Source organism: Schistocerca serialis, chromosome 5, assembly GCF_023864345.2.
Source record: "Schistocerca serialis cubense isolate TAMUIC-IGC-003099 chromosome 5, iqSchSeri2.2, whole genome shotgun sequence".
Taxonomy (NCBI): domain Eukaryota; kingdom Metazoa; phylum Arthropoda; class Insecta; order Orthoptera; family Acrididae; genus Schistocerca; species Schistocerca serialis.
In genome coordinates this window covers 667,976,702-668,004,425 of record NC_064642.1, presented here as the reverse complement: position 1 = coordinate 668,004,425, position 27,724 = coordinate 667,976,702, and the positions used below count along the sequence as shown (strand labels likewise).

The window sequence follows — 27,724 nt, the reverse complement described above, 5'->3', positions numbered from 1 at the left end:
CTCTTCGTAGAAAATGCGATTTTAGAATCTGAAAAATGAATCTTTCTGTGTGACAAAGAGTACGCCACAAGAGTCAGGTGAGACCTTCGAGGCGATCTCGCACTTAGTAAAAGTCACTGTGACAAGATGTACTGTTTCCTCCTATAGTCTGTGTCAACTCTGTGAATCCTTTGGAACCTGAGAGGCAATACTCAAGATTGTGTTGACAATTCTTACGTTCTTTAGCACTCTGTTGGTGAAATTCATTCTGGTACCTGCAATAAGTTTATTTGGTCATTACACTTCACGTCACTTCGGACACTTAACCATAGATATCTCGTATTTGCTACTACTAATTGTGAATCGTGTAACTGTGCATCAAGTAAGAACATGAGAATTATCAGAAGGGTGGATGCTATGAAAAGCTGACAGAAGTTTGCTTTGGACTTCGACGTGAAAGTAATCCATCGATCCCTATTCAAATCTGCCACCGCGATATTCACGTTAAAGGATTCAGGACACATACCCAAACCGTAATGGCGGGATGTGAGACTAAACAATGCATTTCATGAATCAAAATATAGGTGGAAACGAAGCGTGAACTTGCTCGGCAGAAGGTCGGCATAATAATAGGAGGAGGATTACGGCTTAACGTTTCATCCACAATTATATCATTAAAGACGGAGCGCAGACTAGGATTAGGGAATGGAGGAAGATAGAGGTCGTCCGTGTGCCTTTCAAAGGAAATAACTCTGTTTTTCTCTCAGGTGATTTACGTAAAAGGCAGCAAAAACGTAATTAGGACGCTACGATGAAAACTGAGGATCGCTCCTTCAAATTACAATTCCAAGATTTTTATCATTTCCCAGTACCGCTTGTTTGTGAGGAAGAATGCAGAAAACGGAACGCTCGCAGTGTCTCCATCACATAGTAGAGCTTTCGCCCGACATCGTCATTTATATGCTGGTTGTATTTCAAGCTCTGTCATTATCTGCATTTTTGCCCCCTATGGATCCCTCCCGTACTATTTCCGTTTTTATCGTGTGTTCAGTCACCCTTTCTTACTAGTTTGCTGTTAATTTCATTTCTGCTACTTCACTAGTTCGTCGTATACTTTAAATCCATATTCAGAGCTTAGTGGAATGTACACGCCATTGAATAGGCTCTGCAATTTACTTTCACTGAAGATAGATACGTCCTTACCGAATATTGACAATGAGACACGTTTAATCTGATTTTTAATACAACTTCTCATACTTTTATCTATGCTCTTCATTGCTTCCATATAAATATTGAACGGTTGATAAAAAGACAGCATTCCTAACCTATCCCCTGTACATTACTGGGATTTCTTTCATGAACATCGAGTGTTATTGCTGATGCTTGGTTCTGGAATGACTTGCGTATTACCTATCTTTCCCTAAAGCGTGTGTCTTCATTTATCAGGCTTTCAGATATCTTCCACTATTTTTACATCATCGACTTGTTTCAAAGGGGTAGTAATCTAAAGCTACTGATTTTTCTGAAGTTTCACTTCTATTTTGGGCGTAGTTTCAGAACTGCTCATTGATGCGTATACTTACCATCCACTGAAACCTTATACTCATCTAATGGATAAGCTGTATCTAAGTAATTCCTCTACAATTGACGGTTACCGGTAAGTGCGGGGAGAGGATGCATCGAGCCATTTTCATCGGATTTCTCTACCGTTCCACTCTTGAACACAGGAAAAACGAACACTTAAATCTTTCCGTGCGAGCTCTGGTTTATCATGTTTAATGATGATATTCATTTCTTCCCATGTGGTCGTCAACAAAATATTTTCGCATTCGGAGGAGAAAGTGGAACACTGACTTTTGTGAAAAGGTCTCGCCGCAACGATAAATGCCTTTGTTTTAATGATTGCCACCCCAATCTCTCGTCTGTTTTGTGATAGTACTAAACGAGTGTCTTTCCATGAACTTCTTCTATGTTCTCCCTCAATCATACCTGATAAGAATCCCATACAGCACATCAGTATTCCAGTAGAGGGCAGACTAGTGTAGTGTAGGCACTCCTTTTAGTTAATTTGTTCCATCTTCTTAGTGTACTGCCAACAAAAAGCAGTCTTTGGTAGACCTACCCCACATCATTTTCTATATGACATTGTGCGAAAGAACAGATACCATCTTTGTATATATATAGTTAAAGCTCGCCGGCCACTTGACCATCTTAATCTTCTGTGCGAATGCACAAACAGTGCCCGAACTCTTACGGGAATCGGCAATGCGCCGCGAGTAATGAGTATAATGGGCGGGGGCAATACGAATGTAGTGCGGGACAATACGTTGAGAATGTGGGTTTCACGGGAGGCGTGCCAGAGATAAATCCCTGCAGTCGCGCTATCCTCTGTGTCCTCGGTGGCTCAGATGGATAGAGCATCTGCCATGTAAGCAGGAGATCCCGGGTTCGAGTCCCGGTCGGGGCACACATTTTCATCTGTCAACGCCTGTAAGCAGCTAAGGGTGTACATTTCATTGTAATTTCATTGTAACGAGCTGCATGGTCACTGATGGTATCTGTTCTTTAGGACAATGCCCAAAAGAATAGATACCATCTTAGTATATATAAACTTGGATATATCAGCTGTCAAGTACGTTGTACGGCTGTTCTAGCATTTTTCGTCCCTGGCTGTCTTCAGGGTTGTTGAGACGTTATTCTTCGGGATTTTCGAAGGTATGTCTCTAATCACACAGATTCTACAAACATAATTTCTCCCAGTGATTTTAAAAATTCTCAAAGAATGTTATCTATGATTTGACTCTAACACTGCATCCCGTAAGTCGTCCTAATCGAAAATCCTTTCTTCCTCTGTGACGTTATCAGACAGTCCGACTCAGTCAAAGAAGCCCTCATTGTACATCTTTACCCAAACTGATCTCTTCTCTGTGTTAACGGAATTACTTGCTCAGTGTTTTTTCAATGCCTTTGCTTATAACTCTCTGAAAGTTAATTTCACATTTCCTAATGTTGAATCTAACCTTGCGATAACCATTTCTTTTTAAATTCATTAACGTTCGTTCCTACCGTCACTGCCGTTTCACACCTTTCCCCTTCTTAATTACAAACTATAAGTGACTTATATTGTTGCATTGTTGCTTTTTTCTGAATGTTTCTCTTTTCTTTTCTTTCGTCAACCAGTTGAGATATCCCATCTCGTACCCAAAATTTCTTCGGAGTAACTTTTTTATATGTTCATTTTTGAGAACTCTTTATGTAATATTTAACCTGTTTGGTTTTGGGGTGGTAGAAAAGTTCCATTCTGCCCTGACTGTGTCATTTTATCCGTTCTTCTGTTTATTTCATTCTGGTGCAGAGGTAGTTAGCTATTTGGCTTTACGGTTAAAAATATGGTTACTGTTGTCTGTATGAATAGGTTTACTGAAAGCACTAAGGTAAACCACATCAGTAACAAAATGTATTTTCCTCGTTCTTGTTACCGCGCTCTGAGTGGAATCCGTTACATCGCTTCCAGAGTGACAGAACAAGCCACATGTTCCGTATTACCAGAAGATTGTTTTTGCTTGCAGTCATAAACTCAAATCAACAACGCAACTGCATCGTTTCAAGCAGCTTTGCATCTCTATCAGGTTACTGTCTCCAGACTTGTCGTAGTGTTGATGCCTAGACTCGCTGTGGTGCACTATTCGCTGTTGCCTACTGTAGTATAAACGTCTTCAACTTTCTCTCATCACATTGTGGGCGCTTAGATCTAAATATGATCATGTGCAATTTTACAGTCTGGCCTCATAAATTTTGCACCTGGTGAGAACTTGATATTATCACTATACCATTATGTCCTACTGTCTACATTTAACTTACATTCCTCGACCAAACGGAGCTTTTGTTTGGATAATGGTAAAAGCTCGATAATGTGGTCGTCCTTGAGAGCACCCTAGTAATATTTCGGGATGGTACAATGCACCTTCCGACAAACTATTGAAATCACAGTGTAGTATCGAAACCGTTAGCAATTTTGCAGTATATAAGTATTCCTCTTGTACGTATGGGAGGTTTCTTACCACCGTAGACGACGCAGGTGAGGCGTGCTTGCCCTCCTTCTTGGTAAGGACCGGCAACAGGTCCCACCTCCACCCCACGCTCATCGTAGATCTTGGGTCGTTGGGGCGGGACTGTGGAAAGAGAAGAAATAAAAACAGTCACCATTACCCTGCAGTTAAGAACAGAACTAAAGTAGCAATCGCGTGGTCGTAACTAATTTAGTGGTATATATCAAACAGTGTAATACTCAACATTTATTTACATATGTTGTGCAAAGCCATTTCTGAGACCTGTAAGAGAGATGTAATCTTTATCAATAGGCTGTTGGGGATCATATTGTGTTCCAGCCTGTGGTCGATTTTTGTGGACAAATACAGATTACCAAAAAACTTCTGCGTAACGATCAATAATTAAAATAGTTTACTTCGAGATGAATCTCGATTGCGTAGCTTCTTCTCCTAAGTTTGTATCAGACGCTGAAGTGCACTCAGCTTCAACGACTGGGAGCCATACGAGGTGTTGTAGGTCACCATTGTATTTTGAAACTAGTCTTCAAACGTTTTATGCTTCAGGGAACGTTGTCTGCCATGTTGGATGAAGCTGCTAGACCAACTATTGAAATAATTCCATTGTGATCTGTCCCTACAGGACGACGGGTATGTCAGTACGTACAACGTCCCGACATAGCGCCCCACAGCATCACTAATTACCACCCTGGCTCCTAGTGGGACGATGGTAGGATCCTTCTGTCGTTCTCCAGACATCCGATGCTTACAACCGATCTAAATGACGATTTGTCTGAGATCTTCCCATTGTTATTTCTCATTGATTGTACGTTAGCAAAGCTAATTCAGTTGCATCAGCACAGAGTGGTTTGAAATATGTGCTCTCCAGTGGATATTTGACACTTGTAGTTCACTGCACATACCATTTTATGATACAATTTTCTGTAGATGCGTGTTTATCTCAGCTATTGTCAGAAATGCTCGCCTTTTTTGGCCACAGCCCAATGCATAGTTGTTTTGTTATTATTAATCCAATTCTAGGTAGGGCCACTGCTTTCCTTAGAAGATGAAGTTTTGTACCATTTTATGTGGAATGTCATTACAGATGATTCGGTATTTATAGTGACACCCGTAGGCCTAATGGCTGCTGTTTATGAGGTTGAGGAAAGGTGGGGCCTTGTTTGAAATGTGAGAGATCAGTTACGTAGAGATTATAACACAGCACAATATTTTAGGTTCGATGGCATTCTGTGTAGTAGTAGACTGATGCCAGTTCGTTGTCGTCCGCGAGGTGGCACCCTTCAACATCAATGAGAAGGATTACATGACAGGTTACGTTATTCGGACTTACATTTCGCAAGTGGTCATCATTATCTGTTCCTCACTGCAAACAATAATGATCGTAAGTGAAAAACAGCAATAGCGTAATTCACTAGAATGCTGCAAACATTGTACACAAATTCCTCTGTTGTCGTGAGTACGAACGTACATACCAATTTCCAGCTTTCCCCATTGATTCAAATCACTTCTCAGTGGCAGCTAAGTTTAAATTTTGCACACCACTTTAGTCTGATGCTAAGAAAAAATCACTAATGAATGCATGGTTTGGCGGCGATATGAATTAATAAAATTTTCTTGGACTTCCAGCCGCGTCAGGTGGTTAAAATCCCACGAGCTTTCGACCAAGCTCTCCCCGGTCATTGTCAAGTGTCGCCGTGGCGGCGTCGTTACATAGCCGCACTGCTGGCTGTGACGTCACTAGTACTCTCTTCCTCGCCATATACGGTAATGGTTTTCCTTCCGCGTCCATCGCGCCCGTTTTAACATCGCGATAGCCGCACACAACAACCCACATGCGGTGCAAGGAGGCTGGCCAGGTGTTTTGTTAGTCTATATGTGGGTCACCCAATAGTGTTCACAATGGGACGAAGAGGAGAATCCGGTTTGTGGAGTTTTGGTAGTCCATAAAGCGTAGGTTGTCTCTGCGCCTGATGGAGGAGATTCTTAATAATGCCCTGTTTCAGTATTTACTGTTTTAGAAGCTCTGATGTCTTCCTCATTATTGTTGAATTCGGGTCCCGTGGCAGTTTCCCTTAGGTATCCTCTTCAAGAATCAACTGAATTTTTTCGTCTTAGTAAGATTTATTCAGAATGACGGATGCGTTGCCCTTGTCAGGTGGCAGAACCACGATGAGGGGGTCGTTGCGGGGTGCGTGAAGACCATTGCGGTCAGCCCTAGTCAAGTTAGACCTCGGTGATTTAGATTCTGAAAAGATGCGACACATTTCGTCAGCACTCTCCCTAGGCATCTTACGGATTGCTTGTTCATCCCCACTTATAATATCACAGATAGGGATGCTCCGAGGCGCTGGTGCGAAGTTAAGACCTTTCGTAAGCGCCGAAATGGTACCCACGTCGATCTCTTTCTTCATCATGTTGATGACAGTTTGTTCCGTTGATTTCCGTTCTGCACCGTGTTGTTGTTGAGATAGCCGCGTGAACTTCCCTTTCTGTTTCTCTGTGGTCTTCTTTTGCGATGACACCTGTTGTGCTGTGGTGGCCGCATTGATACACTACCAATCTACTTGCGAAAGTACCTCTGTCAGTAGCAGATGGATAGCCAGCAGCTGCCTCCTAGTGAAATGTATCCTTTCCCGCAACAGGGCAGAGCTGGCACGACGGTAGATTCTTGTGGCTGCCGAGGTGTTGATGTGAAGGCTCACCAAGGCAAATCGTGGAATCGTGTTCTCGTCTCGACAGCGTAGCAGGAAGGCTAGAGAGCTTAACAGGTTAGCCACCTTAACACGCAGGTTCCCTAGGCGTTTAATGCCGCGCCACGTTTCCTCCTCTTAGAGGTACGTCATGTATGAATGCATGGTTTTGCGGCGATATGAATTAATAAAAAATTTCTTGGGCTTCCAGCCTCGTCTGGTGGTTAAAACCCCACGTGCTTTCGACGTGGCTCTCCCCGGTCATTGACAATGAGCGGGGAGAGCTCTGTCGAAAGCTCGTGGGATTTTAACCACCTGACGCGGCTGGAAGACCAAGAAAATTTTATTAATAAATCACTAATGTTTCTGACACATGTTTCCAGCACCCTGTGTGTTGGTGACACCACAGGGTTGCGAGTAAGCTCCACATGGGTCGCAGGCGTTCAGTATCTACTTGTAACGTTAGGAGCGTACCGATGACGGTGAGTCGGACCCGCTGTATCCTGGAGGCGGAGCGGCGGAAGTCGACGCGGCAGCGGTAGACGCCCTCGTCGGACTCCGCGACGTCGCTCAGCGACAGCGCCGCCGGCGTCGCCACCGTGCGGAAGAAGCCGCGCTCGCCCAGCAGCTGTGGGTGCTTCCAGTGCGGGCCGGAGGGTCCCTCCCACGACTTGCGCCGCGCGTCGTAGCTGCAACAGGCCAGCCACACACAAACGGATCAGGGTGGTGATGAACGTAACGTGCTCATGTGGACGCACGACAGGTAGGTCTTTACAGCCCCAACTAAAAGGCTGGGTAAAAGTAGCAGAATGATAAAACTTCAACTACAGTTTTTAAAAATATAAAAATCTCCTAAGTCCCGAGAAACAAGCTTTCACACAGACACACACTCACACTCACACACATACACACACACACACACACACACACACACACACACACACACACACACACACACACAAACTGCAACTTCCTGGTTCTTAGAGACATAAACTTTGTTCCCACATACCATATTTCAGTAGAGGGAAAATGCAGTAAGTAACGAATACGTCGTAAGGCGATGTGAGGTACAAATGACAGATGCCAACTTGTATCATTGGTTGAAAGTACACGGACCTAATCGATTTCCGTTGTGTTTGGTGAGCCGTGTTGCGGCTCGCATTGGTGCTGTTGGTAGGTAGGCACTGTGTCATAGGGATAGTGGAGTCTCGGTGTCTTCTTGTGTTTACTGACGCCACTGCGTCAGCTAGAATTGTCTGTCTGCGAATGGCAGCAGCAGCGGTTCTCGATATCTAGTACAGGGGTACTAACTTTGGAGGGACGTCAAGTTTTTCCTGGTCAGCGAGTTCGGTTGGGATGGGGCAGCAGTTAGGTACGACAGCGTGAGGACATGTCAGGACAGCTGGCGGCACGCAGGCACTGCCGGATCGATGGGTTGTAGTTGCGAAGGCGGCCACCTCGTTCTCCACCGAACACAGACGTTTGAGCTGAGCGAACATTAACCTAGTGGTGAAACCTCACGCCCTTGGTTCGCGCGTTGCTGCTCGCAGGGTCGCTGAGACAAAGAGCAACGGCCCGCCGCGGTGGCCGAGCGGTTCTAGGCGCTTCAGTCCGGAACCGCGCTGCTGCTACGGTCGCAGGTTCGAATCCTGCCTCGGGCATGGATGTGTGTGATGTCCTTATGTTAGTTAGGTTTAAGTAGTTCTAGGTTCTAGGGGATTGATGACCTAAGAAGTTAAGTCCCATAGTGCTCAGAGCCATTTGACCAAAAAGTAATGAGTGGAGTGTTTGGAGTTGGCGAAATTAATTAGCCATCCTCCACCTTTTATTATTAATTATTGAATTCCTTGTGTTTATTGTTTAAGTTCAACCAGCGGTTTTTTTCAACCTAGTGGCCATTAACGCCCAAGTTACTTGCCCTGGAGGTTAGCGTATTTTCGCGGCAGTGTACCTTTCCTCGACTTGCCGCTGCTTGCCTCATCGTTTACGAAGTTGTGCGACTTTCCCAGGTCGATCCTTGGAGCACTGTCTGAGGTCCACTTCTCTCTTGACTTGATCGGATTGTGATGATCGCCAATAAGGCCTTCAGCTGTGAATGCAATTTGCATTAAGAATTTTTAATTAGATATTGTCTCTTGATATGGTTGTCCCTTTTTTATAATATTTTAGTAAGAATTTGCTATCTAGGTCTTCAACCGTTAAATTGTTTTGAGTAATTACAATTGGGGCCTTCAGCCAACAAGTAATTTCAATTTCTGGTCAGTAAGGCGTTCAGCCGAGAATGCAGTTTCTCTAAAGAACTTTTAATTAGCTATTATATTATCAGTCAAATTTGATAATTGTTCCTTATTGTCAAACTTACATGAAATTGGTTCAAAATAATGTGTACATGACTTTTTTTTTTTGTAATTGAGCAACCAGTGGTAACTGAGTAAGGCCCCGTCCACACCGAAATTGCCTTTCCATAAGTCCCACGTCTCAGTTGACTTTTGCTATATCAGAATAATACAATAACACCCAAAATACTTAAATGATTTATTGGCAGCGTTACTGCTTCACAATAGCACTTCACAATCCTTAGCAATTGCACAAGTGCAAGGCCCTCGAGTCCCCATCCGAGATCGTTGAGACAGTATCCTAAGTTCCACAGGGTTCCTAGCACGTGCGGTTACTGGTCACTGGCCACTGGTCACAAGTGCGAGCGAAGGCAGGCATAGGACTGGATGTACGATGCTGTTGCAGTGGCCTATATACCGTCCTGGTAGCCCGGTGCTACGGCGTGTGTTGACGCCAGGGGCTGAGTGGAGACTAGCTTCCATCCCGCGACACCGGCCCTCTACTGGTCATCTCGAAATGGACTACGCGGCTGATCGGAGAATCTATGCCCGGTCCGAGTGTGTTATCTTTGCAGCTGCGTGGCTGGCCTCACTTTGTGCGTGTTGACGTCCGCAGCTCTCGGCCGGTGACTGAGTAACGGCGGATACCACAGCTGTTGCAGTAAACAATGACGCTTTTACGCTCTGGCCTGCGGCACCGAAACTATTATTTTCGTTTACTACTGCTAAAATGAAATTCTGATCTTGTTTATAATAATACGGAAGAATTAAAATTACGATTCAATCACAAAGTGAAAGTTCTCTTTATTGCCAACGTTTAAAAATTATAATTGAGTTACTAGAAAGAGCCGAATAGTTTCGCGTGTAATCGGCTTCGCGCCGCATGAGCGATTGCCGAAGTGGTAATTGCGAAACAGATCAGCTGTTCGTGGAGGGGCCGAGCAATTAGGTTGGATAGACTCTAGCGAGCGTCTAAAACCGCTATTCTTTGAGCAGTACCGACTGCAAATGAGATTATAAAAGTGTAATATCGTATGTGCATTTTTAACAGTCTATACTACTGAGTTCGAAACTGAGATAGAATAGTATTTTCACCACTAACTATGATTAGCAACTTGTTTACGTATTAATACACTACAGCGTTGCACACTTTTCAGTTTCATCTCACGAAGTGTACGTAATAAAAAAAAAATTCAGGCATCCTTTTAAATATCTGAACTTACTGTTTGGTAAGAGGCAGCCACACAGTTCCCAAGATTGCAAGAGCCGACAAGTGCTACAATTATCCAACAATAAACTTAATAGCTCGTCCATAAAAGATGCTAGCAAGAATAAGGTACAGACATAGGATCTGTTACATGATCATCAGTTTGGCTTCAGGAAGAGTCAGGGCATCAGAGAGGTAGTTCGGACGTTGAGGTTACAGAAGCAAGGCTGAAGGAAAATCAAGACACATTCATCGGATCTGTCGTCCTGCAAAATGCATTCGACGTTGTCAAATGGTGCAAGGTGAGCGAACATCTAAGGAAAAAAAGGGTAAGCAGTAGCGGATGCGGGAAATATACAACATATACAAGAACCAAGAGGGCTGTACAAGAGTATAAGGTCAAGAACGTAATGCACGGATTGGAAAGGGTGTAAGACGAGTATGTAGTCTTTGGCTACTACTGTTCAATCTGTACGTTGAAGAAGCAATGACGGAAATAAAAGAAAGGTTCAAGAGCTGGATTAAAATTCAGTCAAAGGATATCAATGATAAGATTCATTCAAATGGTTCAAATGGCTCTGAGCACTATGGGACTTAACACCTATGGTCATCAGTCCCCTAAAACTTAGAACTACTTAAACCTAACTAACCTAAGGACATCACACAACACCCAGTCATTACGAGGCAGAGAAAATCCCTGACCCCGCCGGGAATCCAACCCGGGAACCCGGGCGTGGGAAGCGAGAACGCTACCGCACGACCACGAGCTGCGGACTAAGATTCATTGATAACATTACTTTCCTCGGTGAAAATAAAGAAGAATTACTGGATCTGTTGAACTAAGCCGGCCCCGGTGGCCGAGCGGTTCTAGGCGCTTCAGTCAGGAGCCGCGCTACTGATACGGTCGCAGGTTCGAATCCTGCCTCGGGCATGGATGTGTGTGATGCACTTAGGTTAGTTAGGTTTAAGTAGTTCTAAGTTCTAGGGGACTGATGGCCTCAGATGTTAAGTTACATAGCGCTTAGAGCCATTTGAACCTTTTTTTTTTGTTGAATTGAATGGAGATTGTAATGTGTACAGAATATACGTTGAGAGTAAATCGAAGAAAGACGGAGGTAATAAAAAGAAGCAGAAATGAGAATAGCGAGAAATTTAGCATCATAATTGGTGATCACGAAGTAGATGAACTTACGGCACTCCACTACCTATGCAGCAAAATAGCCCATGATACGACGGATGGAACAAGGAGAACATAAAACGGAGACTAGCACAGCCCAAAAATACATTCCTTGTCAAGAGAAGCCTACCAGTATCAAAGAACCGGTATTAATTTGAGGAAGAAGTTTTTGGAACACAGCATTGTACGGCAGTGAGACATGGACTGTTGGAAAACCAGAACAGAAGAAACTAGAAGCATTTGATATGGTGCTACAGACGAATATTGAAAATTAGATGGACTGATAAGTAGTGAGGAGGTTCTGCGCAGAATCGACGAGGAAAGGAATATGTGGAAAACACTGACGGGAAGAAGGATGACAGGACGCTTTGATTATTCCAGAGAGAGCTATAGAGCGTGAAACCTATAGAGGTAGACAGGGTTTGAAATACATCCAGCAAATGATTGAGAATGTTGGTTGGAGATGCTAGGTTGCTGGCACAGGAGAGAAATACTTGACGGGTGGCCTCAAACCAGTCAGAAGACTGATGACTCACAGAGAGAGAGGCGGCGGGAGAGAGAGAGAGAGAGAGAGAGAGAGAGAGAGAGAGAGAGAGACTACTAAGTAACACTCTAAAGCGCTCTCTCTCAGAGAGAGCGCTTTAAAGTGTTACTTAGTAGTTCGATTAAAGCGTTACAGCGAATACAGAGGGCTCAATATCTACTTGCTACCTCTGTGCTGGGAAAACTACGTCAGTTGAAGACGGAAGGTTGGTGGAAAATTTAGAAACTCTATGTTTTCCTATGATGCGGCCAGACACACCTAGGTATCTTACACCTATTGCTACTCCAGTACAAGTGGAAACAATGATGTGCCATCTGTGGTAACACAGAGAGGGGTACCGCACTTTCAATCGCAGTAATGACAGACTTACATCCCATTCATTTGCGACCTATATTCCCGTTTCCCTTTCCGTGGACCGCAATGGAACATATTATCGCAAAATAATGTTCTTGGACAGATCTATATATAATAGTAAAAAGGGAAAAAATAAGCTGAAGAAGTTAAAATAATATAGCAGACAGCTATTACAGTCTGATCAATAGAGTGGAAGACATGGGCCATCTACTCGGAAAACACAAATATTTGCGATCTGAAAGGATAGGCTGGAGTCCAGGTTTTTCACAACATTTTAAAACTTCAGCACACTCCTCCTTTCAAAAGATAAAATGGAAGACTTATCTCCACCCAAATTTATATCTAACCCAGTACAAAGCGGCTTCAGTTTAAACGTCCTCTGTGCAGATTACGGAGCCAAGTGATATGTGAAAACGCCTAATTCTGTGACAGACCAGTGTGAATGCATAACACAAGAGTGACCACGATTAGGAACGCCACGGTCGGATGGTTCTCTTCACCAGCCGCAGCCTACTAACCCTCACTGCCTGCCACTCTTCCGCCAACAGTTGAGTAGGTGTATTACTTAACAGCGAAATGACAGCCTGCAGGTGAATGCCACTTTGTGTTACGTCGAGTTACCTGCAGGACTCCTTGGTTCTCTGATCTGCTTTTTCGTTTCGCCATATGCCCGATGCCACGTACAATGATGCATCCATTCCTTGCTTCTGAAATAGCAGTTTCCCTTGGTTTAAGCAGATGATTTTTATGCTCGGTACATTCGCTGCCATGCAAGACACTACGGGATCGCAGCAAATGAGACACTTTTTGCTCTGAAGACGCCTAACCTGCAACAGTCCCTCCAGGGTCGCATGATGCCCTGCGATTAATACAGCGTATTCATGGGCAGACGAATCCTGAAGATGCGTTCGGGAACACTACTGAATAGGGAAGGGAGTGCTCTTGCTTTAAATCATTACTGCGCGCTACTTTAAATCTATGATGTCTATTTAAAATTTTATTAAAAAACTTTAAAGTAAAAACTTTCTTCAAATTTCTGAAGTACAAATTAATTCAGGCGCTCCTTAAGAGACAAGTTGAAGATCTGCTCCTACCTTAACATAAAACTTGAAAATCAACCACATCAGTTTCTAATAGATAATCCTTATAGGGAATTCATTTGGCGCACGATGTGTTCTGCCGATCATTAAGATGTTCTTAAAGTGGTTAACGAGTAAGGGTATGATATGCGGATGTCTGTGGCCTGGATATTGTCAAATGGTTCAAATGGCTCTGAGGACTAAGGGACTTAACTTCTGAGGTCATCAGTCCCATAGAACTTAGAACTACGTAAACCTAACTAACCTAAGGACATTACACACATCCATTCCCGAGGCAGGATTCGAACCTGCGAACGTAGCGGTCGCGCGGTTCCAGACTGTAGCGCCTAGAACCGCTCGGCCACTCCAGCCGGCCTGGATATCGTCATTTAGACTTATGACATCAGCTCGCTTGCCTCAGCGCTACTGCTTGGTATGGAGCTGCATCTAAAGATCCCTTTGGCAGCCTAATTCTTACACGGCGCACGAGGTCCAGCACTTTCAGATAGGACCATCTTGGAAACCCATACACCATGCGCCCTTAAACAAGCCGAAATAGCAGGAAGCTCGATAAAACAAAAGTAGTAACTTTCGGCGTGCTTATTATGCCTTAGTCATTTTTAGGGACATAGTATTCACGATCGAAGGCGTGGCCACCACGTTACCTTTTAAATCAAATATGAATCCCAGAAACTGCACCATTTCTTCATAATATTAGGAAGATAGATCCCTTATCATTTAGCTACAAAATAGCAGGTCAGCAACTGGAAACAGTTAATTCCATAAATTATCTGGGAGTTCGCATTAGGAGTGATTTAAAATGGAATGATCATATAAAGTTGATCGTCGGTAAAGCAGATGCCAGACTGAGATTCATTGGAAGAATCCTAAGGAAATGCAATCCGAAAACAAAGGAAGTAGGTTACAGTACGCTTGTTCGCCCACCGTTTGAATACTGCTCAGCAGTGTGGGATCCGTACCAGATAGGGTTGATAGAAGAGATAGAGAAGATCCAACGGAGAGCAGCGCGTTTCGTTACAGGATCATTTAGTAATCGCGAAAGCGTTACGGAGATGATAGATAAACTCCAGTGGAAGACTCTACAGGAGAGACGCTCAGTAGCTCGGTACGGGCTTTTGTTGAAGTTTCGAGAACATACCTTCACCGAGGCGTCAAGCAGTAATTGCTCCCTCCTACGTATATCTCGCGAAGAGACCATGAGGATGAAATCAGAGAGATTAGAGCCCACACAGAAGCATACCGACAATCCTTCTTTCCACATACAATACGAGACTGGAATAGAAGGGAGAACCGATAGAGGTACTCAGGGTACCTCCGCCACACACCGTCAGGTGGCTTGTGGAGTATGGAGAAAAAAAATATTGGCAAAATTTTGTACATGGCTGCACGTTCAGAAACCGTGAATATTTACAATTGAAAAAGAAACAGTCCTGGGTGACTATATTTTTAACAAATTAACTTGGTTTCATCAGTGCTAGGAGTGTCTTCTTCAGTATTTAAAACAAAGAACGATCTATATTCGATAACATGGTCACAGAATAATAACTAAAAACGTATCATAGGGTATAAGTACGGAATCATGGTAAAAGATTGACAGAACTTATATGTCACTTATAAAATAATAAATATGCCAAAAGGGCATTAGTCGCAAAGCTATTTAAGATAAAGAAAACTGTGATGGCAAGCCACTAAGGGCAGCTCGTTACTTGCGTGGTGCAATTTTCAATAAAGGGAAATTTAAAAGAACAGAAAGTGAACTGTGAACGAGAACACATCCACACAGGTTTCTCCGTTGAAGAAATGATTCTGATTTATCCACCCTACTTCCAACCCTCTGAGAGTCAGCTGCAATTAGCAATTTGCTATTGTAAGGTTGGCGCAGGAAGAAAACACAGCCAAGTCGTTCACAGTCGAAGGACACTAGATAAGACTTTCTCATGTCGACGTAATGGCATCACCCTTTAGACTTTACTATGAGGGATACAGTTCTCTTTTCTAAAGCTGCCAGTGAGAATCTCACCGACTACTTATTACAAATATTGTTATTTCCCCGTGCCTAAGAACCAGCGTCTTGGAAAAGGCGAAGCTGGTCCGTAGTTTGCATGCTGCTGTCGTGAGCATTTGTGAAGAGAGGTTCAAGGACGGCGGGCACTGCAGTACTAGTACAGACACAAGTGTTTCGGAACGTACCGTTCATCGCGCCTTATTTGGCGTGGGACACTGAGGGAGACGAACACTACGTGTTCGCATGTTGATCCAACGACATCGTTAATCGTGAATGGAATGGGTACGGGTTCTTCGAGATAGGATCATGGATAAATGGAATTGTGTTGCCTGGTCGGAATAATGATGTTCTTTTGCTACACGATGTCAATGGTCTTGTCCAGATACGCCGTAAGCCTAGCGACCGGCTGCTTGAAACACGCACAGCGCCGCCGAATTTCGAACTGTAGTGACAATATAATGCTATAGGAGACATACGCTTAGGCCTCTGTCGGGCCTGTGGTAAAAATAGAAGGCACTATGGCAGCTGCGGACCACTGAACCCCATTATGTTTGATATCTTTTCCCTGTCGCGAATGTAAGAAATATTCCAACCAAACCATTAATTCAGTTTATGAAATTCAGTTTATGAAAAAATTCTTGACAGAGAGGCGGCCGCTGTCTTGCGCTGACTCCGGAAGGGAGAAGCTAATATTCGAACTCGATAACAAGACTCGGACGCGTAGTGGCAGCGTGTGACTAGCCTCTTGGTTCCAGGGTTCCAAGACGTAAGGCAGGAGAATTCCAAGTGTACCAAATATGGAGATCATCACGCGTTAACTCCATCTAGGAGTAGTGCTGAATGCAAATGGAGCTATATACAACACTGGCCATTAAAATTGCTGCACCAAGAAGGAATGCAGATGATAAACGGGTATTCATTAGACAAATATACTATACTAGAACTGACATGTGATTACATTTTCACGCAATTTTGGTGCATAGGTCCTGAGAAATCAGTACCCCGAACTACCACCTCGGACCATAATAACGGCCTTGATACGCCTGGGCATTGAGTCAAACGGAGCTTGGATGGCGTGTACAGGTACAGCTGCCTATGCAGCTTCAACACGATACCACAGTTCATCAAGAGTAGTGACTGGCATATTGTGACAAGACAGTTGCTCGGCCACCATTGACCAGACGTTTTCAGTTGGTGAGAGATCTGGAGAATGTGCTGGGCAGGGCAGCAGTTGAACATTTTCTGTATCCAGAAAGGCCAGTACAGGACCTGCAACATGCGGTCGTGCATTATCCTGCTGAAATGTAGGGTTTCGCAGGATCGAATGAAGGGTAGAGCCACGGGTCGTAATACATCTGAAATGTAACGTCCACTGTTCAAAGTGCCATCAATGCGAACAAGAGGTGACCGGGACGTGTAACCAATGGCACCCCATACCGTCACGCCGGGTGATGCGCCAGTATGGCGATGACGAATACACGATTCCAATGTGAGTTCACCGCGATGTCGCCAAACACGAATGCGACCATCATGATGCTGTAAGTAAACAGAACATGGATTCTTCAGAAAAAATGACGTTTTGCCGTTCTTGCACCCAGGTTCGTCGTTGAGTACACCATCGCATGCGCTCCCGTCTGTGATGCAGCTTCAAGGGTAATCGCATCCATGGTCTCCGAGATGATAGTCCAAGCTGCTGCAAATGTCGTCGAAGTGTTCGTGCAGATGGTTGTTGTCTTGCAAACGTCCCCATCTGTTGACTCAGGGATCGAGACGTGGGTGCACGATCCGTTACAGCCATGCGGATAAGATGCCTGTCATCTCGACTGCTAGTGATAGGAGGCCGATGGGATCCAGCACGGCGTTCCGTATTACCCTCCTGAACCCACCGATTCCATATTCTGCTAACAGTCATTGGATGTCGACCAACGCGAGCAGCAATGTCGCATGAAATTAACAAAGTGATCATATATCTTTGGAATCATTAGCCTTCTGATTACTGTTTCGAACCCGAAAAACAAAGTCAGAAGAAAGATAAAGCGGAGCAGTTCGTACATATAATGATTTAATGGAACAGCATCGTTTAAGCGAAGTTCGATGGTTACAGAATGAATCAAAAGTTGCAGTAGTGATCTGACAGAAACGAGGTCGTGTTTCGATTATAGGGTTTCTTGGAGAACATCGCAAACACAGAACGACTGTAGTATTATTCCCTTAGCATGTGTCGGCCACATACTGTCGATATTAACAAGGAATTGCCCCTTGTGACTGCCTGTCACAACATCCGACAAGGAAAGTGTCACTTTTGCATCACTCATTTAGTTATGCAACTAGTCAAACCACCTTACATCATAATATACTGTAACTGTTTCACATTTTTGAAAACCGTTTCTGAACCACTTTTACCTTCAACCAAAATGTTATATCTAAATTGTACTGGAGACAGTGGATTAACAAAAGTAATGTTTTTTCTTTTTTTCAGCTGTTACCACTCCATTGTTTACTTCTGGTTCTACAATTACATAACGACGCCATAAAATCATTGGGTGATGCGTAAACTGTCTGAGGTAAATGAACTTGGCAGCACATTCTGCACCCAGCTTTTTACATGATACCAGCTACCTGTTCACCTTAGATGATTGTTATCTCAAAACTTTTAATGCACTGCCCTGCTGCCAACTACACTGCGAATTCTATTGAACGTTTCTTCAGTACAAACTGCGCACGTCCGGAACTTACCAATGTGAAATCTTCTTAAGGATGCTTTAAATGCATTTAATCAGTAATACACTGACTGTACTGACGCACGTAGTTCCCTATGATGTCTCCTCATTTTCGCTTACCTTTTAACCAACGAAACGTGTCATACTGACATCTTATTACTGCTGTCAATGAAGGACTGTAACGACCGTTTGTCTCACACCTTCAGCGATACCGTTTGAATTATTCAGTCATGGTGCTTAATACTACAGCACGCTGTCTCGTAGAAGTAGCATACAGATCATCGGATGGGAATCGTCAAAGGCTGAGTGAGGCTGATCGTGGATGATCCTGTGACATGTAGAATATTAGAACAGTAGGTAAAAAGCATATAAGCGTAACAGATTCTGAGATAACGTTAAATATATATCCGTCAAAAGTGCAAACTTTATAATAGGAATTTCGTTGTGATTTTGTTTAAAAGACATTTTCTGAGCCTTGGTCAGGTTCCTGTGTCACTATCTCGTAGGCTTTCTCTGTCTACGCTATTACCATAAAGTGGTCTCAATTTTTTTCTTTGTACTACTTAGAATAATTACACTCCTGGAAATGGAAAAAAGAACACATTGACACCGGTGTGTCAGACCCACCATACTTGCTCCGGACACTGCGAGAGGGCTGTACAAGCAATGATCACACGCACGGCACAGCGGACACACCAGGAACCGCGGTGTTGGCCGTCGAATGGCGCTAGCTGCGCAGCATTTGTGCACCGCCGCCGTCAGTGTCAGCCAGTTTGCCGTGGCATACGGAGCTCCATCGCAGTCTTTAACACTGGTAGCATGCCGCGACAGCGTGGACGTGAACCGTATGTGCAGTTGACGGACTTTCAGCGAGGGCGTATAGTGGGCATGCGGGAGGCCGGGTGGACGTACCGCCGAATTGCTCAACACGTGGGGCGTGAGGTCTCCACAGTACATCGATGTTGTCGCCAGTGGTCGGCCGAAGGTGCACGTGCCCATCGACCTGGGACCGGACCGCAGCGACGCACGGATGCACGCCAAGACCGTAGGATCCTACGCAGTGCCGTAGGGGACCGCACCGCCACTTCCCAACAAATTAGGGACACTGTTGCTCCTGGGGTATCGGCGAGGACCATTCGCAACCGTCTCCATGAAGCTGGGCTACGGTCCCGCACACCGTTAGGACGTCTTCCGCTCACGCCCCAACATCGTGCAGCCCGCCTCCAGTGGTGTCGCGACAGGCGTGAATGGAGGGACGAATGGAGACGTGTCGTCTTCAGCGATGAGAGTCGCTTCTGCCTTGGTGCCAATGATGGTCGTATGCGTGTTTGGCGCCGTGCAGGTGAGCGCCACAATCAGGACTGCATACGACCGAGGCACACAGGGCCAACACCCGGCATCATGGTGTGGGGAGCGATCTCCTACACTGGCCGTACACCACTGGTGATCGTCGAGGGGACACCGAATAGTGCACGGTACATCCAAACCCTCATCGAACCCATCGTTCTACCATTCCTAGACCGGCAAGGGAACTTGCTGTTCCAACAGGACAATGCACGTCCGCATGTATCCCGTGCCACCCAACGTGCTCTAGAAGGTGTAAGTCAACTACCCTGGCCAGCAAGATCTCCGGATCTGTCCCCCATTGAGCATGTTTGGGACTGGATGAAGCGTCGTCTCACGCGGTCTGCACGTCCAGCACGAACGCTGGTCCAACTGAGGCGCCAGGTGGAAATGGCATGGCAAGCCGTTCCACAGGACTACATCCAGCATCTCTACGATCGTCTCCATGGGAGAATAGCTGCCTGCATTGCTGCGGAAGGTGGATATACACTGTACTAGTGCCGACATTGTGCATGCTCTGTTGCCTGTGTCTATGTGCCTGTGGTTCTGTCAGTGTGATCATGTGATGTATCTGACCCCAGGAATGTGTCAATAAAGTTTCCCCTTCCTGGGACAATGAATTCACGGTGTTCTTATTTCAATTTCCAGGAGTGTATATTTACTTCCAAAGGTACAACATTTGTAATTAATATTATCATTCCTTATCCTAACATAGATTTTTACATGTTTTCGCAGCCTCTTTTAACGGTGAGCAACAAGTTAAATTATGCCTTACTAATACAGTGATACTACTGATTGGCCGCCGTTGCATCAGTCTTGAATGCACATCGCATGGTAAATACAAGAACCTGCATTTATTCTAAATTCATTTTTCTACGTCCGATACTTCCTAAAGAATCACTGCAATGCAAAGCAAATATTGGCATTGAATTACTGAAATTTCTTCTCACAGTCATCCGTCACCTTATTGGAAATGAGCCAACAATTGTTGATTGCACGTATTTCCGTCTCAGTTCCCGTCATTATGATAATTCCGCTTTCTCTTCTTGCTACTGACCAAATACAACCAAACCATAAAATTTAGTTCAATAGAAAAGGGAACTGGACTAGGAATCTTGTAATGCGAGAAGCTCCTGCGAAATGCAGGGTAGATTTAAAAAGAATTGACGTTTGCTGAAAAGGCTGGTACTGACTCATATTCCATACAACTATTTAGCTTATAAGCAGCTGGAAATATCCATTACTCTCCCATCACATTAACAGCGATAAACCTTCGGGGGCAGTATGAACCGTGTAATCGATCGAAGGGACCGAAATTTTTGGCGGCCACGTAAATCTTGTTCTAGGAATGGAAGATACTAGACTAGATATAACACTGAGTTAATTTGTATAAAGTAAGAAAATTTAATTCAGCTTTGAAAGAGGTGGCTGAAAAAACACTCGTTCGACCGATTTTTGAGTATGACTAATAGAATTGACAGAGATGATCGAAAGAAGGGTAAAACTTTTCGTCAGTGGCACGCGTAGAAATTGTGAGATCGCTTCAAACATGCTCAACACACTCCAAGAGATGCGTTGCCCACGTGGACAGATTTACTGTCGATTTTGGAAGCATACGTTTCGAGATGGATCAAACATTATTTTACACCCTCTCATGTACACATACATCAAGGTACATACTTCGCAAGCCACCAAAAGGATCATGACGGTGGGTATCGTTTCCTGTTAAAATCATTAATGGTGCGGGGAAAAAAATATTTGTATGATTCTGAACGAGCAGTGACTGTCTAGCTTTCTCTTCGTGGTCCACACGTGAGATATATGTTGGTGGTAATAGGACTGTTCTACAGTCCGTCGGAAATGCAAGTTCTCAAAAGTTTGTCAATAGCGATTTTCTAGAAGAACGTCTTTTCAGTCATAGAACTCCCATTTGAAATCACGCAACCTTTCCGAAATGCTCTAATGTTGATCGAACCGACACGTAACAAATTTAGTAGCATTCAACTGAATTGATTCTATGGATTCATATAATCCCCTTAAATAGTTGTGAAGTACTCAAGAATGGCTCTGCTTCATAGGTGGTATACATTTTTGCACAATTCTCCAGATAAACCAAAGTTGATCATTCGTAATCCCTAGAATTGGCCATACGTAGGTGTTTAATTTAACGTCACATTGCGGCTAGGTATTTCAATCGACGTCACTACGTCAAGGAGCACACCACTAATACCGTTTTCGAACATTATATGACTATTTTTTCTACGCATCTGCATGAACTTACATTTTTCCACATTTAGAGAAATCTGCCATTCATCGTCCAGATAAAAATTCTGTTCAAATAGTCCTGTATCCCCCTACAATCACCCAATGAAGACACACATTTGGAGATTGCAGACCATCCTATCCATCAGATCGTTAATGTATATAAAGAATTCCCTGAGGTACTCCCAACGATACTTTTGTCCCCGATGTGCAATCGCCATCCTGTGTAACGTACTGGTTTATACTACTTGAAAAGTCTCACATACCTTAAAACGTGTTCCATATTACGAGATCTTCGTTACCTTTAAAATCATTCTCACTAATTTTTCAGTCTCAATTGCACTTTTTCTTTCACATGACATGCTTCGATCGCTTTGGATCATCTTCAGATCTAAGTAGCTGCGTCAGCATCCTGTCTTGTCTATTCTGAACTTCATATTACACTACCGTCTAATATGTTTCACAGTGTCAAACGCTTTCCAGAAATTAGATACACGGAATCTGCCTGTTGCCGTCAATCGGTAGTTCGCATGGTATCGGGCGAGAAAAGCGCATGTTGGCTTTCGCACGAAAGACGCTCTCAAGATCCCTGTTGAGTCGTGGAAAGAATACGTTACTTTCGGTAAAATTTATTATGTTCTAACTTAGAATTTGTTCTAGAACCCTTCAATAAACTGATTTAAAGGGTATTGCTCTGCAGTTTTGCGGGTCCATTCATTTAACTTTCTTATATAAGATATGCCCCTTCACTTTTTTCAAGTCGACTGGGATTTTCAGCTGATTTTTCAATGATAGGAATGTCTACGATATCCCTAGAGTTCGTAGGCGATCATGATGCGAAAATCAAATGAATGTGTTACGAGAAGTAATTTATGTCACAAACACTTAAAGGGATTCACGCTCTTTTTCTTGCTCTCTCTCTTTCTATCTCTCTATCTATCTCTCTTTCTCTCTCCCTGTCTCTCTCTCCACAACACACCACCTGGTCCCTGAGCGGAGACAATCCCTCACAGAGTCAGCGCATTAGCGCAAATGACCATGATGTTGAGCGCCATGCAGATGCAGCAACAACAACAACGGAGGAGATTCCCGACATGGGCAGGAATCGAACCAGGGCCCCTTCGGTTGGCATTCAGCCTTGCTGACTCCGCAGCTGCCCAGGCGGACTGAAAGTGCAAAATTGTAGAGATTTAGCAGAATTATCAGTTTACTGCCGTAAATGATAGCAGAGTATGCGACTGGAGCGTGAAGCACGTCCGCGGCCGCCAACGTTCGCTTCCAGAGAGACCCGCCGGCACCAATGGCAGCGGTGCGGTTCCGGCTGTCGCCTGATATTCAGACCACGCCAGCCAGAGCACAGTGTTTGCGGCAGCGCCACGCAGCGCCTCCCGTGAAATGGACGCGCAGTTGTCGATACGGACCAACACTCTGGGTGAAATACCAGTGCTCTTCCATAGTGCAGCAACACTTCTCCGGTAGATCTAGAATTTTTCTTCTATTGTATCACTGTTGGTAATAATGATTCTTCTGTCACTATCACTAGTAAGCAGGAGTGTAGCCTTCCGTGGCCATTTTCATACAGACATATATAGAAATTTATTTATGTATGTATGTATATATATGTGAATGTGTGTGTTTTCTACTCCTCCTCAGAAAAAAATGGGTCGACTCCAATCCAACTTGTTACAATATTTATTGTCTGCGCAGGAATACTGTGGGGATAAAAACTACCTACGTGCCATTGGGATGGGCGTGACGCTGGGAACGTCTGGTAACACATGCACTTCCCCGCATAACAGGCGTATTGTATGAGTAGTAATGATACATTCCAAGAGGTATACCTGCAGATGGGCGCTGATGAACAGAGGGAGGACGGAGGAAGAGATGGACAGTACAGGGGGAGGAGAGGAACAGATTTGGCAATAGGAGATGGACAGAGACAGAGTAGGAAGAAGGAAATGGAGAGATGGAGAGTAGGAGGAGAAAATAGATAAGAGCGGGAGAATGAGATGAAAAGAGGGTGGTGGTACTTGGAGATACACAACAAAGGGAGGAGGGGGGAGGAAGTAGAGAGATGCATGTATACAGCGAGGGACCTAAAGAAAAGGAGGGAGAATGTCAGAGAGGTGGGGGAGGAGAGTATGTTCAGAGACAACAGGAGGACCAGAGATAAGAGAACGAGGACGAGACGGTAAGAGGGGAATGGAGGAGATGGACAGAAAGAGGGTTGGGGAGGGGATGGACGAGAGGGGGAGATGTACAGACACAGGGAGAGAGATTCTGAGAGAGACATGGGATGTAGGATACAGACAGAGAGAGTGAGTGGAGCGGGAGAATAGGAGGCAGGTGGATGTGGTGAATGGTAGTGGGGAGGTACAAAGCAATAAGATGGAGGAGGATATGGACAGAAATAGGGTCGAGGAGGAGACAACGTCAATAATCCGCTACATATAAAACGACGCACCACGAAAGAATTATCCGAATGGGACGGAAATTGGTAATAGTGATTTATATGTGCAGATAAACAAATGATTACCGTTTCCGAAAATATTTATTCAATAGAAAGAGCTTCACAAATCGAGAAAGTCAAAAACACGTTGGTCTTCCTCTGGCCCTTACGCAAGCAGTTACTCGGCTCTGCATTCATTGGTGACCTTGCTTGCAAAGATGAGGTGAGGCACTGAACATCATCGACATACCATTGTGCTGTTAAGTGTGCCGCGGATGACAACAAAGGAGATCCTGCTATGAAATGAAATGGCACCCCAGAGCATAACTTCTTTTTGTTGCACTGTTTGACGGGCGGTATTCAGGTTGATATCTCACCACTATCCGAGACATCGCTAGACACTTAGATCCTGGTCATCATGGCTCCATTCGAAGATTGATTCATCACTGAAGCCATTTCTACTCCAGTCAATGAGATTCCAGGTCAAAGGCGTGTCTGGAGGCGTCCTGGACATCTGTGGGCTACCGACCTGACAGTTGCCCACCATAAATCCTGACAACCAGTAGTGAGAGATGCCATTTATTTTCATACCAGGATCACTTATGTTTTCATCCGCAACAGCCTTATAGCACGGGGGTACTTCGACGGTATTCTAACACCACGTTCTGAGAACGTTCATGGAGAACTATCCTGGGATTACACTTCAGCAAGATATCGGCCACCCGAACACGGCGAGTGTTTCTACTACTTGTCTTCGTGCTTGTCAAAAACTGCCCTGGCCAGCAACGTCGAGATGTTTCTGCAGCTGAGGAAGTTTGGAGCAACACTAGCAGAACCCTCCGACCATCTCGGGATACGGACAATATGACGCGCAAATTGAATAGAATTTGGCACCTTAACCCTCATTCGCTGGTCTATTTTCCTCCCGCAGTACCGCTACGATATCTTGTATCGGTCCACTGCTAAGCATGGAAACGCCGATGCGTTGTCCCGTTTGCCTGTTGCTGAGGATAGAGCATTCGATTCTTGCGAACTTGCTTGCATGTTCATTGATGCATCGTTTCCGATTGATTTTCGTCGTGTAGCTACAGCCACAGCTGCTGACCCTGTCCTTGCTACCGTTTTGCGTTTTGTTGCTGCGCAATGGCCCTTGTCAAAGTCACGGATCGAGGATCCGTTGGTTCGCCGATTTTTTGCTTACAAGGAGAGGCTTTTTGTACGACGTGGTGTTTTGCTGTTGCGTTCTGATAATGATCAGTCCAGGGTCGTGGTCCCACGTTCGTTACAGTCCTCTGTTTTACAGCTTCTCCATCAAGGACATTGGGGTATAGTGCGAACGAAACAACTTGCTCGTTAGCACTGTACTTGGTTCGGAATCGATGCTGCGATTACGAATATGTGGTCTTCTTGCATGGCGTGTGCCGAACAACAATCCGCACCACCGCGGAAATTCTTTGCATGGCCGAAAGCCACTACCCCTTGGCAACGCTTACACATCGATATTGCTGGTGCATTCTGGAATGCTCGATGATTGGTTGTGGTAGATTCATTGTAATTTTCCTTGTGTTGTCCAGCTGTTTTCCACGACGTCATCTGCCACCATCCAAGCGTTATCCGCTATCTTTTTCATTGAAGGTCTTCCACACACTATTGTTTCCGACAATGGCCCACAATTCCTGTCCGCAGAATTTCAGTCATTCTGCAAGGCCAATGGTATTCAACATCTGCCGTCCGCGCCGTTTTCGCCGCAGTCAAACGGTGCCGCTGAACGGTTGGTCAGGTCTTTCAAGTCCCAGATGTTGCTGTTGAAAGAGTCGCATTCTCGGGAGGACGCGTTATTGCTCTTTTTGTCCTCGTATCGCTCTCGGTCCCGAGATGGTCGCTCGCCGGCTGAGCTGCTCCACGGTCGTCCTCATCGAACCTTAATGTCTTTGCTACATCCGCCGCATCAGGTTCCCGTGCAGCGGCAGACACCTGCTTTTGCCCCAGGCGACGTTGTCTACTATCGTAACTATCGAGGTTCACGGCGTTGGCTCGAAGGGCGCATTCTTCGCTGCCTCGGCCGCGCTATGTATCTGGTTTTGGGGGCCTCTGGTGAGGTGCGTCGGCATCTCAATCAGCTGCGCCTCTGACGTCGCACGGGTTCTGCCGCTCCCCGTCTGCTTTCAGCGACGCTGCCGTCCGGTCAGCGCCCTGGGGACCCATCTACTGGCTCGCCTCAGCCCCAGGTGTTACCGACGATGCCTTCCCTTTTGCCCCATGGCGACGCGCCGCCACCGCCGCCGCCGCCTGTTCTCCCGCGGGCGACGCCCGCAGTGGACGCGTCGCTGCAACCGCCGGGCGCCTCCCTGGGTCACGCGCCGCCGATCGCTTCCCGTGACCCGTTGTCCTCCGCCATGGACTTCTTGCCCGCTCCGGACCATAGGACGTCTTCGCCCGTCGGGTGCCCCGACCCGATGGAGGTCGACCCTTCGGCCCCTCCTGTCTCTCTACGGGCGCGTACATTGCATGTTGGCGTGCACCCTGGACTAGGTTTTCAGGCGTTTCCTGGCTCCCCTCGGACCGAATGGCAGGGTTCGGGTGGCACAGCCTCGCCTGTTGTTAGGCTCCCCACCTCGTCGCATACGCCAACACGGGGTCCTCTCCACGGCGGGCGGAAGCCTTATAACACAACCGTCCGCCGATTTGCGGTGGAGGAATGTGGTGTCACCGCCAGACACCACACTTGCTAGGTGGTAGCCTTTAAATCGGCCGCGGTCCGTTAGTATACGTCGGACCCGCGTGTCGCCACTATCAGTGATTGCAGATCGAGCACCGCCACACTTCCTGTTCATTTTGTTCCTATGTGACTTGTAATTCTGTTTCCCTGAATTTTCCTTCACATTTCTTTACTTCCTTCTTTCATCGATCAACAGACGTATTTCTTCTGTTTTCCATCAACAGAAGTACTTCTTCTGTTTTCCATGGTATGTTCGCAATTATCTTCCATGTACCTACGTTTTTCTCTCCAAGTTCTTTTATTGCTCTTCTTAGAGATGTCACTTCCTCTTCAACTGAACTGCTTACTGAGCTATTAATTATCACAATTTCAATAGCCACAGAGAACTGCAAGCGCATTTCTTCATTGGTTAGTATTTCCGTATCCCACTTTTTTGCATATTGATTCATCCTGAGTAGTTTATTAATCTTCAGTCAACTCTTCATCATTACCAAATTGCGATCTGAGTCTATATCAGTACCTGAGTACGCCTTATAATTCATATTTCATTTCGGAAGCTGTTTCTGGTCCTGATGTACTCTAACTAGAATCTTACCGTATCTCCCGGTCTCTTCCAAGTATAGCTGCTCCTCTTCTGATTCTTGAAAAAAGTATTTGCTAATACCACCTAAAATTTGTGCAGAACTCAATTAGTCTTTCTCTCTCCCAGTCGCATGTGGCTACTTGATTTTCAGCTCATTTTACTTACAGAATTATCCGCTCAGTATTCTC

The 27,724-nt window shown here is 45.1% G+C and overlaps 1 protein-coding gene and 1 non-coding gene across 2 annotated transcripts in view; one reads left to right on the top strand and one right to left on the bottom strand.

Moving 5' to 3' along the window:
* Nucleotides 1–27,724, bottom strand: part of LOC126482171 (synaptogenesis protein syg-2-like) — a 422,853-nt gene that overhangs the window by 140,480 nt on the left and 254,649 nt on the right. The window contains exons 3-4 of the mRNA XM_050106149.1: nucleotides 7,211–7,425; nucleotides 4,041–4,151 (exon numbers count right to left, since the gene is read on the bottom strand). Of these exons, the coding sequence (XP_049962106.1) occupies nucleotides 4,041–4,151; nucleotides 7,211–7,425 (326 nt within the window). The remainder of the gene's footprint in view (nucleotides 1–4,040; nucleotides 4,152–7,210; nucleotides 7,426–27,724) is intronic.
* Nucleotides 2,373–2,446, top strand: Trnat-ugu (transfer RNA threonine (anticodon UGU)). Its single transcript has one exon. It is a non-coding gene; the product is annotated as a tRNA-Thr (tRNA).